Source organism: Glycine max, chromosome 10 (assembly GCF_000004515.6).
Source record: "Glycine max cultivar Williams 82 chromosome 10, Glycine_max_v4.0, whole genome shotgun sequence".
NCBI lineage: Eukaryota > Viridiplantae > Streptophyta > Magnoliopsida > Fabales > Fabaceae > Glycine > Glycine max.
In genome coordinates this window covers 45394769-45409579 of record NC_038246.2, presented here as the reverse complement: position 1 = coordinate 45409579, position 14811 = coordinate 45394769, and the positions used below count along the sequence as shown (strand labels likewise).

The 14811-nt window shown below is 32.3% G+C and overlaps 3 protein-coding genes across 7 annotated transcripts; 1 reads left to right on the top strand and 2 right to left on the bottom strand.

The window, feature by feature from the left end:
* Positions 1 to 2648: 2648 nt before the first annotated feature.
* LOC100801119 (uncharacterized) lies at positions 2649 to 5076 on the bottom strand. The gene is made up of 3 exons (NM_001255327.2): positions 4806 to 5076; positions 4532 to 4612; positions 2649 to 3416 (listed from the first exon to the last, which is right to left on the bottom strand). Exons 1-3 carry the CDS (start codon positions 5061 to 5063, stop codon positions 3078 to 3080), a joined length of 678 nt encoding a protein of 225 aa, NP_001242256.2. The 5' UTR covers positions 5064 to 5076; the 3' UTR covers positions 2649 to 3077.
* A 1759-nt stretch (positions 5077 to 6835) lies between these two features.
* Positions 6836 to 11237, top strand: LOC100776319 (UDP-rhamnose/UDP-galactose transporter 6). Of its 4 annotated transcripts, XM_041005894.1 has the most exons (7): positions 6844 to 7211; positions 7792 to 7922; positions 8394 to 8636; positions 9060 to 9244; positions 9327 to 9527; positions 9857 to 10018; positions 10736 to 11237. In XM_041005894.1, exons 3-7 carry the CDS (start codon positions 8507 to 8509, stop codon positions 11024 to 11026), a joined length of 969 nt encoding a protein of 322 aa, XP_040861828.1. In that variant the 5' UTR covers positions 6844 to 7211; positions 7792 to 7922; positions 8394 to 8506; the 3' UTR covers positions 11027 to 11237. The 4 variants fall into 4 exon arrangements, with proteins under 4 accessions (XP_006589487.1, XP_040861829.1, XP_040861828.1 ...); XM_006589424.4 differs by lacking the exon at positions 7792 to 7922 and having other exon boundaries at positions 6836 to 6898; XM_041005895.1 differs by lacking the exon at positions 10736 to 11237 and adding an exon at positions 10403 to 10659 and having other exon boundaries at positions 6839 to 7922.
* Positions 11238 to 12247: 1010 nt separating this feature from the next.
* On the bottom strand, positions 12248 to 14131 carry LOC100306646 (uncharacterized). Of its 2 annotated transcripts, NM_001251171.2 has the most exons (4): positions 13969 to 14050; positions 13689 to 13849; positions 13413 to 13601; positions 12250 to 12587 (listed from the first exon to the last, which is right to left on the bottom strand). In NM_001251171.2, exons 1-4 carry the CDS (start codon positions 13969 to 13971, stop codon positions 12482 to 12484), a joined length of 459 nt encoding a protein of 152 aa, NP_001238100.1. In that variant the 5' UTR covers positions 13972 to 14050; the 3' UTR covers positions 12250 to 12481. The 2 variants fall into 2 exon arrangements, with proteins under 2 accessions (XP_040861481.1, NP_001238100.1); XM_041005547.1 differs by having other exon boundaries at positions 12248 to 12587; positions 13413 to 13849; positions 13969 to 14131.
* Positions 14132 to 14811: the final 680 nt, after the last annotated feature.

Sequence of the window (14811 nt, the reverse complement as noted above, 5' to 3'; positions counted from 1 at the left end):
AAAGAAGTCGATGCAAATTGCAAGGTTAAGAAGGAACAAGGAAGTGGCAATTGAGAATTAATAAGTATTAACAATCACCATCTTGAGACCATTGATTTGTTCCGACTCTTCGAATCTGAATTCCAAAGCCTTACTGGTAGGTAATGATTGGACTGAGGTTTAAATTTATGACCTCATCTATATTTCTTTCACCATTGAATCAATTCTATTGGTTTTACTTTATTGGTAGGTTAATATAATATATATAATCATTAAATATTTAAGGCAAAATCGGGAAAAAAAATTTGTCTTCAGAGGACATCATTATCCAAATTTTTTATCTTCTCTGTTATTTTTCTCTTAATCCCAACCCTATCATTTGAATTAGTGTGTAATATTGACATTGAAATAATGAAACGCAATTTAGACTCCAGTAAGACTTTGCTTTTAAAAAACCGAATTCTCCAACATGAAAATTTGTGTAACTGGATCATTTTAATGTGAAAACTTTTAGTATTGCAAATTCTGAACATATGAATTATGAAATAATTTCAAAGCAGTTTACTTTTTTGATGCAGTAAATAAATACTTAAAGTAGGATTGTTCAGAATTTGCAATACTTTGAACATATGCAGTTTACATTTTTGATGCAGTAAATAATTTCAAAGGCTTAAAGTGTTATATTAAAGTTTATGTAATAAAAAAATGATACACAGAAGCATATCGATAATTTGTATATTAGATCTTGATCACCTGTCATAAATAAATATCATATAACATGATTTGGGATTTAAAAGCACAAGTGAAATGGACTAGCATTCATAATCTAATGTAACACATACATCATATAACCTCATCACCTCGCAGAGACTCTAACCATAGTATATATATTTATGAAATCATGATCACATGTTATTTTTTTGAGACTTAATTAATACTAAATGACGTCATTTGAAAGTGTCAATGACAGAAAGCCATCGTATTAGGCTGCTCTACCTACCATCATCTCGATCGCTACTCTGCATATATGACTGCTTCAATGTTAGTTTCTATACTATCTTAATTAATTTCTACACCGCCGGATGCTTAAGCTTAAACCAAAATCTATATCACCTGCAAGTAGCTATCTAGTAACCATTTTTTATAAAGAAAAGTTATCTACTAAAATTTGTCATTTATTAACAAACAAAACCTGTGAAAACGTACATTAAGATTATTTTCATGAGGATAATTTTTTAATAAAAGACAATCTACTAACAAACAAAACATCATGTTGTATTATACTAATATTGAATGTCATTCAGCAAAAAAAATACTAATATTGGATGTGTTGATTGTATTCCAATTAGATTAAATAAATAAATAAGAAAAGGCAACACCCTTTGTATTCAATCTTTACTCCATCGACCCAGCTAAATGTGAAAGAAAGATAAGACAATTTTTGCGGGGGAAATACTGCATAAGTTGAATGTGAGTTTATTTTTTTAAAAAAAAATATAATGACAATTAAAAATTATCACTATATTAATTACATATGTAAGAATATTTTTTTAGAACAATATTATTTTGTGGGGATTGTTTACTGTCAATATTAAAATTATTGACGGTATGATCTCTAAACTGACAAAAGAACTATTTTAACTAATTTTTTTTAAAAATTAAACTTTTAAAAAATAAAATATCAAATTGCATTTAATTAAAAACATAAAAGACTAGAATATAATTGTATAAATTGCACTATCAAGGAATTTAAGAAAATCAGCCGGAAGCAAAACAAGGACCACCAACTTTTTTTATTTTAAACATATTTTTCTCTAAAATTATGAATTACTTTTTTTATTTTTTCAGTAAATAAAATATAAGAATATTTAATTTTATCCGTCAAAATTACATTAAAGGACTAAAACTACATATAACAATATTAATATTTTATATTCAATAATTACATGTGTAAACATATCCACATACATATATATTTTAAATGTTAAAACTTTACATTGAAACTGAAAAAAGTAATAATCAATTTTTTTATATCAATATTAAAAATTTCAAGATAACTTCCTCGGTATGTAGTACAGGCAATAATACTTGTTCTACACATGGACACAATCTCAACCTTAAGCTTCAAGTGTTCTGATGCTAAGATGCCTTCCCAGCCAATGCCATCTTATAAACATAAACAGCACAAGCGATTTCATATCGTCCCTTCCAAGGCTCCAATTATAAACACCTTTCGTTACTTCTTTCTTTGCCCCTCCTTTTCCAATTCCATGCTTTAAAATTGTATATGTGCTTTAAGTGTAGACCCTTTTCTTTTTTCTTTTTTTTTTATGTAGTTTCCTTGCAATGTTTTAGAAATATCAAGCTTTGACCAAGCGAATACAATAATGAATATTATCAACTAGGAGGAACTTTGTTAAAGTCATCCTAAAAAAGCTGTATGAATTGCAGCTAAATAGGTGTCTTTATTCCCTCTCATAGGTTGAGTTTGGTAGGATGGAAAAAAAAATAGAGAAGAAAATAAAGAAATATTTAAATTAAAATAGAATGATATAGGTGTGGAACTCACTAATTTTAAAAAAATTCTCTTCCTTTCCACCCTATTCTTCTATCCCAAACCCACCCTTAAAAATAATACAAAGCAAAGAACAGTGAACAATGAACAAGCTAAGGAATAACAATAGACATGAAAAGCAAAGGGATATACAAAAGATGCCTGAAGTTGTAAATTGCTGCATATAGAATTTTGCGAAAAGGACAGATTTACATGAGGAAACTTCAGATAGAAGCAATCCCTACATTGAAAAGGTTGTCTTTGAGAAAGAGGAGTGAGGAGACAATCAAGGTACAAATTTAAATGCCTTTAAACTATTTGAAAAAACTTTACAAAGAACATTTAACATCCAAGCGGTCACTTGGATGACATACGCATTTTAACTAATTTAATAAGATAATAAAACTGGTTCCACACTGCTCTATTTGTTGTAGGATGCAACGAGCAAAACCAGATATGCCCTTCCATTGGTTATTCACTTCTTTTGCAGGTAATGTAGAGGGATGATCAAACAAATATTAAGTAGATAAAACCTTGGACAGGACTAGTCTGCATGCATGTCCATGGCAGAATCATTGGAACTGAAAGCAGCAGAGTCGGTGCTCTGGTTTCCATTCCCCATGGAAAGACCACTTGGGTGGTTCCCTCCCTCACCAATTTGACGAACAGGGTTTGACAAAGCATTTGAAAACATAGAATTCTTTGATTGATTATCACAGTGCTCAGGTCTGACCTCCTGCCCCACAATAGTTTGGCCAGAAAATCCTGTAGTTACTGGAAAACCTGCACCAGTAGTGACTTGCATTACCGGTTGTGACTGTTGTTGATGCAGTGGAGCTCTAGGGGACATGCATGGCTCCTCTCCACAGTAATCCAGCTCATTCTGCTAGCAGAAAACTCAACTTTCATACATGCACTTTGCAACCAATAACAACATAAACCAGTATTACATTGAACTATTGAAGTGCAAAGGCATCCAAATGTAGCCCAACACCTACTATGTTTTCAACCATTTTTTTCAGAACTTCAAGATATCTAACTAGCTACAAGTGCAACACAAGTTTCTGAGAAATAATTACTTAATAACTGCCAATCCAACAAATCTTTAAAATGGCATGAAAAAAAAATGTTTTATTATCTTTCCTATCCTTCCCAGCCACCCTTACAAGGATGTAATATACTTCAAGAAACAAGATAAATATCTAAATTAAACTGCCACAATAATATCCAAGTAACAAAATCATAATACTCGACATTTCAATTTGTAGGAAGTTGTTTATCCTACAAATCTTTAATATGGCATAAAGGAACACGTTCAGAAAAAAAATTTCCACCAGTCTCTGTTACAACTTACATATAGGCAAACAAAACAAACACTCACTTTATCAATTTCAGTTCATTAACAAAATCACCAATAAATTGAAGAAGAAAAAAACACTCTAATTAGGCATTCCACAGAGAACAGACAGAAGAAAGAATGATAAAAAGATAAAACTGCAAGACTAACAGAGGACAGAAAGGAAAGCAATTTAGAAAAGGAGAAGGCCTGCATTAACCAGCCTACGGAAACAAAATACAACTGATCAATTAAGCATCAACACCAGAGAACAATTCTACCAAAAACGGTCAAGATAACAAGCCTAACACAATATTTTATAGATTATTTTCCTTGTACTTTTTTCTTTTCCATCAGCAGTATTGTTCACGAGTGTGGTATGGGCAAACAACAACAAAGCCTTATTCCACCACCAAGTGAGCTCGGATACATGGATTACACGACACCATTCAGCTCGGTTAAAAACAGGTCTGGGCAAAAATTGATCATTTTGTTATGCTTGGCTTAAAATCATCACAAAGAAACACATATGCACACCTTCTTGTCACTAACTTCCACAGCTATAAGTCCTCACCCTCTCTTTCTCTCCCTCTAATTTTGTTGCAATGTTCACCACACGATGATATAAAAAAACAGAGAATAACCAAAAGCATGAAACCAACCTGAATGTAGCTGAGTATATCAACAGTTGCAACTCTTGATCCACTCTCTTGTTGCCTCCAGACCCACTGATAGAGTTTTTCCTGAAATCAGACACACAGCTCACACCAATTAACCCTAAACACAAGGACTCCTGCCAGAGCTCAATTCCATTCATTCAAGAACAATTATTTAAAAAATAGTAATAATAATAATAGAAAGTTAATAGCTTTTTATTAATTTTAAGAATGATGAGGAGTCCAGGAAGTAGATGGAATGGAAAGGGGAATTGCATACAAGGGAGTGGCGTTCACCGGCTTGGAAGGAGAGTTTCTGGTGGTTCATGGAGAGAGTGTAGAGGTGAGAGAGGGAATTGGCGGCACTGGAGAAGGAAGAGTAGATGGTTCGATCCACCTCGTCGAGGCTTGTGGATATGGATTTTCTCTTCTTGGCCATGCCTCTGCGGTACCCAATGGGAAGAAGGGGCTTGTGGGTTTTATGTGGGAGAGGAGAGGGAAGGGTGTTGCGGTTTTCATCGGTTTCCACCCAAAACATTCGACTTGATGATGGATGGTAATAAAAAGCTTGTCCCTTGTCTTTATTTTAAAAAAATAAATTGAGATGAGTTGGGTGTCGGCACCCTCCTTTTTACTTGTACACCCCACTTTCATCTTCTATATTTGAATTTTTCCCACCCTCATTTCTTTATCAGTTTATCCCTTCTAACTAACCCTCACTGCCAATTTTTTCTCACCCCTTTAAAGGCAAACAGATCTACATCGTGATGGTCTCGTTGATTTGAAGAAAAAAGCATGAAAAGGACGGAGGTAACATCTTGCAACACTTGAATGACAGTTCTCAACTGTCCCCACCAATTCAGAAGGAAAAGCCTTCAGCAACTGTGATCCCACTCTGTGAGTCGGAGCAGAAAGAGAACTGTACGGGGGCGTAAATAGCAACTTCCATAAAGGCCCACTTCACGCTTTTAGACATACTTATAAACGGTCCACCAATAAAAAATTTAGTTAGATGTGGTGGCCATTGTTTTACTTTTTCAAGAATTTTTTTTTAATTTCTCTGATTTAAGGTGTGGTGGACTTGATAAGGTATGATAAAATAACTGTTTTTTATGTGGTAATTAATTGGTTTATGTGTCAATAAGATTATCATGCTCTAATTAATTAAATTATATTAAAAATTATACAAAAAATAGATAGTTAAATAATCATACGTTAATCCGAAAGGATTAACGCAATGATAAATAATTATACACTTATATTGTATGTCTTCCAATTTTACTATTTACTAATGAAGGTCTTACATTAGAGGGATATATTCAAACACTCTCAGTCATTACTGAACAACAAAATTAAAATTGATAAGACAATTTATAAATTGGTGAAAATAATATCATTTGTAGGGAATTTTATTTATGTATATACAAACTATGCATCATTCTTAAATTTTTTTAAAATTAACATACTTAGATTGTTATTTAAAAGTTTAAGGTTAGAAAACTCAAAAAGTTAAATGGTTATTAGTCATTACAAGTGAAAGAAATAATAAGGAAAAAAATAATATAGTTAATAGGAAAAATTAACATGTGGTATTATCAGAAATTTTTACAGGTTATGTACAGTGAATCAGTTATAGAATACAGAATTTTTCATTGCAATAAATGGAATTAAAAGATTTTTTTATGTGAGCCGGTTAATTTTCTTATTAGTATTTTGTATTAGAAGCAACCTCATCAAGTTGATACCCATAAAAATAATCTCATCAAGTTACCATTACTAAATGTGAATTTTCTCTTCCAACACCAAATGTGAACATTTCCTTAATGGAAATTAGATTTTTTATTCCAAAAAGATGAGGCACTTTCACTTGATAAATACAATTTAAAGTTAAATAATCTCTTGTTATAATTTAATAAATATCTTAGTCAACAGGAACAAGTGTGTTTATTTTTTCGTTCAACAAACTCCAAACACGTGCAAGAAAAAGTAGTAAATTATTACTCCTCACAAAATAATGCAAAATGCATGTTGATGGATTGAAATGATACAACAAACACATCCTAATTACACCATTAGTTGACATAGTTTGATATAATGAGTTTAATGATTAACTATTATTATTAAAAAAATACTAGTTAATAAAAATAACCGTGTGAAATTATTTTATACTACATTATTAGTGTATAATTTGTTTTTTTCTTAATATAATTGTACTTTTTTAAGAAAAGAAAGAAAGAAAAAAACAAATAACAGTTACACTCGTGATGTATGTTCCAAAATGAAAGTAAAGGCGAGAAGGAACGTGCATGTTGGGCCATACCAACTAACTCCAAGGATACATGACATGAATGAATGAAGGATTCAGAAAACATGGTTACTCCTCAACTCAACCATAACTAACATGCTTATGCTCCTCTTCCTATTCCTCTTCTTCCGTGCGTAGCGCGTGCCACTCCTACTTCTCTTCAATCTGCTGCAAAACTCCATTTCCATTTTCTCACATTTCCTTAACATTTCCAACGCTCAGTGCCTTCTTCATTCACATTTAGCTTCTTTTCCCTATTCTCTCTCAACCCATTTCGCCTCACATTCTCAATCCTTCAAAAGTTTTACCCTTTTCTTAATTTATTAATTGAATCTTATATTTTTCTTATTTGAAGGGGACAGGAAAAAAAATAGAAACCTGGTAAATATTAGTTTACCCGTGTTTGATCTCTCTTTTAGAAAAATAAATTATTGTCATTTATTATTTTTTAGTGTCACCCTTCTGGATCTGAGACCCCTTTTGGGATCTGTTTATGATGGATATGAAAAATACGAGTTTTTAATTTTATATTTTTCCCCATAGAGCGGGGAATTGTTTTGCATTGTCAAATCTTATGGGTTCGTTTGGTGATGGATTAATTGGAGTTCAATTTTTTTGAATTGGTTTATGATGATATTGCATTCTGCTGAATTTAGGAGTTTTGTTTTGACATGAATCACCCAGTAAAGCCAAATTGGAATTGGAATTGCCATTAATTCAAAAAAGTTATACTGTCTTCAGAAATGTCAGAATTATATATATCATGATGGGATGAATTCAAGACCATACCATGTGGGCCTGTTTTAAAAGAAACTATAAAGTGATTGTGGTGAAGATTTATCCTTATTCCTTCGCTTGAATTTACAATTTTTAGTTAGTCAATACATAAGTATAGTTTTTTGTTGTCAATCTATACTCCAAGGTGATTTTTTTATTTTTATTTTTTATTTTCCGAGAATAGCAGTGATTGCTGGGTGAGAGAATAGAGGTGAGATGTTAGCTGAAGGTCCTGAGAAGGGACGGTGTGGGTTATTTTGAACTTTAAATCAAGGATTTGCAAAGTCTTCTGAATCCTGATTTTCAGTCTTCACGGTATCTGCTGCTGCATATCACTTTTAATTTCATAAATTTGATTTGATAATCTAAGCTCAAGGGTTTAGTGATTCTCATTTTATCATCATGTGAACTTTCTATCAAGGTGGACTATTTTCACAAGTAGTAGAAAGGGAACAAAGTAGATGCTAGATGTTATGCATCAATGTGTTTATCGATAAATAATATTATCCGTGGGTTATTGTTGAAGATTATGAGATGCATAACAATTCCTTTGTTTGTCAATTGCTTTCTGACCCTTTTGATGCCCATAAGATGACTTTAGGTTATATATATATATATATATATATATATATATATATATATATATATATATATATATATATATATATATATATATATATTTATTGAGAATATTTATTGTTCAACCCTAGTTTTTTTATGGTCACATTTCCATCTGTATTTTTATATATTTTAAATATGACAATTTCATACCTTCCACCTTACCAGGCTTTGTTATTTTAAATGGATTGAATCCTGAACATCATTTGAATGGATCAATGGAATGTTATGGAGGCTAGTTAGAAGAGATTAGTGTTAAATTGTGAAAAATAAACAAGAACATGGCTCCGGCTAGCAAGGCTGAGAAGAAGGCAACAGTGGACGCAGCTGCATGGGTGTTCAATGTTGTCACTTCTGTTGGAGTTATCATTGTAAACAAAGCTTTGATGGCCACTTATGGCTTCAGTTTTGGTAAATTAACTTTCCAATTTTTCACTGATATCTGTTCTTGGGTTACATTGTGTTTTTGGAATTATGGAATTTGATATATAGAGGGAGGAAGAGAGATAAAAGTGAATGAAACATTAATTGATATTAACTGTGAATGTACTAGTGTGTTGTTTGTTATGTTCATAAATCTAGAATATTTACCCTTATTTATACTAATCTTAATTCTTACTAATTAAGAAATCATAATATGATATGGAAATATGGTAATTAATCCTGAGAGTTAATGAGGATACTAATCCTAGAGAACAATATAGGATATGAGAAGATATTTTTAGATGTTTCCATGTATTCTAATTTCTAATAATCTTGTCCCAGATAATATATCATCATGCTTTGGTATTAATTTCTTATCGTCTTTTAAATATGATTTGCCTTTGCCTGCAGCTACAACATTAACAGGTCTTCATTTTGCTACTACAACTTTGATGACAACCTTACTAAGGATTCTGGGATATGTCCAACCTTCTCATTTACCCTTACCAGAGCTTCTAAAATTTGTTTTCTTTGCTAACTTCTCCATTGTTGGAATGAATGTCAGTCTAATGTGGAACTCAGTTGGATTCTATCAAGTGAGTTGTATTGAATTTTCACTATTGGTCCAAGGTCCATTAATGCATTCAGAAGTTAAATTTTCTTCTTAACCATTGGCAGATTGCTAAGTTGAGTATGATCCCTGTATCCTGCCTGTTGGAAGTTTTTTTCGACAACATTCGGTATTCAAGAGATACAAAACTGAGCATAGGTGTTGTACTTTTGGGTGTTGGTGTTTGCACTGTTACTGATGTGAGTGTTAACACAAAAGGTTTCGTTTCAGCCTTTATGGCAGTGTGGAGCACTTCTCTGCAACAATATGTAAGTGTGACATTCCAGTATTCCACTATAAGATTCAAACTTAAATATCATAAGTAAATCTCAAATAGATTTCATACTCCTGCACGGCAACATTACCAAGAGAGGTATGCAATAAGACAAACATTTTGATGTATCTGTGTCTTAAAAGTGTTACATATTATGCTTATATGTCCACATGAATGCATTTTAGATAAACTCTGGTATTTCATAAGTTATCATGTTTCAGCAAGCAGCACTCCTGTTCTGTAAATTGGTATTAGGTGTTTCAATCTGATTGTTTTTTTTTATTCAGTGATTTATCAATGAAATTTCAAATGTTTCATGTGCAGTATGTTCATTTCCTTCAACGAAAGTATTCACTAAGTTCTTTCAACCTTTTGGGACACACAGCACCTGCACAAGCTGCATCACTACTTTTGTTAGGCCCTGTTCTAGACTATTGGTTGACAAACAATAGAGTTGACAGATATGCTTACAATGCAGGTTCTTTGGTAAGTGCTGGAAAACAAACATATCAATGCTATTAAACTCAACGCATAAACCCTACATGATTCGTTTTCTCTGAGAAAATGAGTAGATGCGTTTGCAGATTCACATGGATGTGCATGTAATGCATGACTTGATGTGTTAAATCGATATTGACTTCACCTTCATATGTATGTAAAGAATATGGTTTTGCATATGATATATATGGTCTTGTTTGCATGCCTTTGTGTTTGGGCATGCCTCATTTCTTTAGATTTATAATCTGCTTAATTTGCCTCATTTCTTTAGATTTATAATCTGCTTAATTTGCCTCAATTTTTAAATTTATTTATAGTGCTAAAAAATTGCTTGGCATTGGAAGCTTTGTGATATATATACTGTAATCCCAGGAAATATTGCCCTATCGATGTTGTGAGCATAGGATATATGTGATGAAGGAGATATGAAGTTGGACCATTGGTTGAGGAGGGGTGAAGAGAGGGGGTAGAGGTTGTGGTTCGAATCCCCCCAACTAACATTTTTAATAAACTAACATTTTCTGATAAAAAAAAAGATATATGTGATGATTTTTAATAAACTAATATTAGTCTTAATTTCATTAAATGTCTGTAACTTAAAATGATGTAAAAACTATAGAACAAAATTGAGAATGAATTACAAATTGATCTTTTGTTGATATTGACCTTGACCAAGTTTCTTATATTTTGTGTTGGCTTTGGCAGATTTTCATATTTATGTCATGCACTATAGCAGTTGGGACCAACCTCAGCCAATTTATCTGTATTGGCAGATTCACTGCTGTCTCTTTCCAAGTACTAGGCCACATGAAGACAATACTTGTTCTAATAATGGGATTCTTTTTCTTTGGGAGGGAAGGTCTCAATGTTCACGTGGTTCTAGGGATGGTTATAGCTGTGTTTGGAATGATATGGTATGGGAATGCCTCATCAAAGCCTGGTGGAAAAGAGCGTTTGAATCACACTCTCCCCACCAACAAAATAGAAAACCGATAGTTTCACTTTCACAGCATTCACTCTTTTGTGGGGGGTTTATTTACAAAAGTTGAGAGCATAAGATGGTAGGTGATTATTTATAGGGAGGTATTTAATTGTTTTAAATTAAAACCTTATTATTTCAACATCATTTGTAATTCTTTAAATTTTATTTCTTGTTTTGAATTCCAGTGGATATTTCCTCATAGGACTGACTAGGTTCCATGCAAAATTTTCATCTCTTTCATGATAAGGCTATTTATTCTCTACCTTTTTAAATTTTTATACTATTTATCATTATCTTCAATTTTTTATTTAAAGAACTTATAAATATCCAAATATTAATTAAAAAAAACTCAATATATACTAATCAAACATCAAGAACAAATTATTTAAATATTGAATTATAAACAATTTTAGATAATCATAGTAAGTACTTAGAATGGGACAATAAATATATCACAATTTGTGGAGAAGTACTATGAGGACCCTGACTCCTTTGCTTCCTCATTCAATTTCTCCAATTATCTCGTCCTTATAGGGGATGAAATATGGTTTGTTCGACCTATAAGCCAAACTACACTTGATTCTCACATGCAAGCTTTTGGATTGGTGTCCAGTAAACTACTTTTGTTGAATGGGCTCATAGTCGAAAGAGTGAGGGAGAGCACATGCAAAAACCTCAAATGCTCGGCCAATCATTTTTTATCAGAGATATATAAGGTGAATAGGTAAAAGTCTTGCATGATTGACTTAACGACAAAAAACACTTCGCCTCTATAGCTTAGTGACAAAAAAACAGTTTTTGTAGCATTTGAACAACTTATAATGTTGATCACTGCCCAGGGGCCACAACATTTTTTAAACAAATTTTTGCATATATTTTAATTAACTGAAATTTTAAAGAGTATTGGTCGAATTCTAAAAACATGGATTTCTAACCATAAAAACACATTTTTTTAGCTCTTCTTTTTAAAATTAAATTAATAAAACCAACATAATTACTAATTAAACCCACAAATTGGTAATTTTCAATCAATTTTAACTAAAATAGAAAAAAAAAAAGCATTGCTAACATTTAACATTTCTCTAGCCATTAGAGTTGGGATATAGTTTTTCAACATCTACCGTGATCAAGCAACAGCATTTCCGAATGTAAAAACTACGTACTAAACCACAACCAAATTCAATTTGTCTCCTAATTTATTTACTAATATAGTATTGGAAAAGGCGAGATTTCCCTTCCAGGATCAAACTGAATTCGTAATATTTCAATAATACTATTCAGGGTTCTCTACAACTAAGAAAACCAACACATCATTTAACTAAACTGAATCTTGATGCAAATAACAAACAAAATTGAAATTGTCAAGCCATTTAACGACGGATACAAAGTTGGTATGATGCAAAACATGTCTAGTGTACTTCAAACTTTCCTTCTCAACAAAATCTAATCTCCAAGCCAAACATAATAGCTTAACGCTTCTTAGAGACACCAACAGTCTTTCCCCTACGGCCAGTAGTCTTGGTGTGCTGACCACGGACACGAAGGCCCCAGTAATGCCTCAAACCACGGTGGTTTCTGCATAATAGTAAGGATACAATTTCAGTTCGTTAGCCAATGTTTTTCAATCAAACAATGCATACACAATGCTTGAGGGCAACAAGGATTTTATTAACAAGACAATGCACACATTCTCCAGAGAAATCCTTGTGAAAGTTGGAAAATTACAGAATTTGACTAGTACAAATATATGGCAGGGTTGGGTTAGATCATTTCATTACACATCTATCCCTACATCAATTGAGTGCAATGATGTCAATCTATCATACAATAAATGGTTATAGAGAATGTTTCAATATAGCTTATTTTTAAAATTAAATGCTTTTTAGTCAACATCTTGAGAAAGCTTTTGAAAAATATAATACAATTTACCCAAATTGATCTCCAGGTAAATATGCACTCAGAGCACACCAGAGCAATATTTGTAAATTCAATGTTACACTGCCATCTTGCAACTAAATGGTTAACAACAAAACCAAATTCTAGTCATTTGCCAAGAAAGCAAGCAAACCACTTATGATTTATAAATAGCTTCTTTCAAAGAGATTAAATTACACCACAATTAAGATAAACACGCTATTAGATAACAAAAATCACATCTTTAATCTCTATGAAATCATCATGGATAAACGAAACAGGCAAACAATTACATCATCCTAGTAAAAATGAAACAAACTAACAAGCAACACAAAACCACGTCAAATCCAACGACCAACAGATCCACAACCAATAGATAACTCACGGATTTAGCAGTCAGCATGATTCAAACAAAAATCGGACTTGATAATAAAAAAAACTCAAAACAATGAATAGATAGACAGTTAAAAAAGGTGAATGATAGACCTGATTTTCTTGAGTCTCTCAAGATCATCCCTGAGCTTCATATCAAGAGCATTAGACACAACTTGAGAGTATTTGCCATCCTTGTAATCCTTCTTTCTGTTCAAAAACCAGTCTGGGATCTTGAACTGCCTAGGGTTCGCCACCACAGTCATCACACTATCCAACTCAGCAGCAGTCAACTCACCAGCCCTGACAAACAAAAATCCCAATTTCAACAATAACCACAAAAATGTGCGAATTAACGAGCAATTGAACTCAACCAATAAAAAAAAGCACCTTTTGTTCATGTCAACATCAGCCTTCTTGCAAGCGATGTTGGCGAATCTCCTTCCAATACCCTTGATGGAGGTCATTGCGAACATTATCTTCTGCTTCCCATCCACGTTGGTGTTCAGCACACGCAGAATGTGCTGGAAATCCTCGTTCGCCACCAGAGACTGCAACACACACAAAAAAAAAAAATCAGATATCGATTAAGGGTTCCTCAAAATTGAATCTTTTTTCTTTTCAATCAACGTTGTGAAGGGAGAGGTGCGATGAAATAATGAGAGCGCACCATTTTTCGCAGCGGAAGTGTTGTTGTTGGAGGGTTACCGTCGCTGCCGCGGATGCTGTTTGGTCCTGGCCGATTAAGGATCTGAAACCTAGGGTTTTGGGATCGAGTCCCTTTTATATAGTGTGTGCTGCGACTACGCTAGGGTTTTGTTGTGTGGGCCACTGAGAACGAAGTCGTTTGAGTTATGGGAATTTGTGGGCTTGGTCTGCTCCATTGGCCCATTTCTGACCTGATTTTGGGCTTTCTTTGCTTTCTTAACAAAATATGACTAAATGTAATTTTTGTCTATTTTTTAAAATTTCTGATTTTGATCTCTTTAATTTTTAATTAAGATATTTTATTTTTAAAAAAAATAATTTTAGTTCCCGTGTAACCAATTTTAAATGTTGACTGTGTGTTTTTTTAATTTTTTTAAAATTAAGCTTAAAAGCAGCTAAATAATTGAAAAAATTGTCGTGAGACTAATAAAAATACATGTATCTACCAATATCGACAAAAGACACATATCAATATTTGAAATTAATCAAAGAGACTAAAATCATAAATTTTTTAAAAGTGGAGGCAAAATGTCTTAGTTAAAGAATGAAAGACTGAAATAATGAATTTTTTTAAAGTATGAAACGAAATGTCTCAATTAAAAAATGAAAAAATTATAATCATAGATTTAAGAAAATAAAGAGATAAAATGTTTTAATTTAGTATTAAGTTAATAAACATATTAATCACAAATATTCATTAATAACCAAAAGATAAGTGTGTCATGTCACATAATATTTTGTCAACATTGAGAATTCAAAAATCAATTGATGAAATGATCAATATCACCAATTTAAGAAATTGAGA

Bases quoted from the DNA above. Each gene is read 5' to 3' on its own strand.
- LOC100306646 (XM_041005547.1), bottom strand. The intron at 12,588-13,412 runs GTCTATCATTCA...ACTATTATGCAG, and splicing joins GAGAGACTCAAGAAAATCAG to AAACCACCGTGGTTTGAGGC.
- LOC100776319 (XM_006589424.4), top strand. From the start codon at position 8,507: ATGGCTCCGGCTAGCAAGGCTGAGAAGAAGGCAACAGTGGACGCAGCT. The intron at 8,637-9,059 runs GTAAATTAACTT...CTTTGCCTGCAG, and splicing joins CACTTATGGCTTCAGTTTTG to CTACAACATTAACAGGTCTT. The intron at 10,019-10,735 runs GTAAGTGCTGGA...TGGCTTTGGCAG, and splicing joins CTTACAATGCAGGTTCTTTG to ATTTTCATATTTATGTCATG.
- LOC100801119 (NM_001255327.2), bottom strand. From the start codon at position 5,063: ATGTTTTGGGTGGAAACCGATGAAAACCGCAACACCCTTCCCTCTCCT. The intron at 4,613-4,805 runs GTATGCAATTCC...GTCTGATTTCAG, and splicing joins CCGGTGAACGCCACTCCCTT to GAAAAACTCTATCAGTGGGT. The intron at 3,417-4,531 runs GTTGGTTTCATG...TTCTGCTAGCAG, and splicing joins ATATACTCAGCTACATTCAG to AATGAGCTGGATTACTGTGG.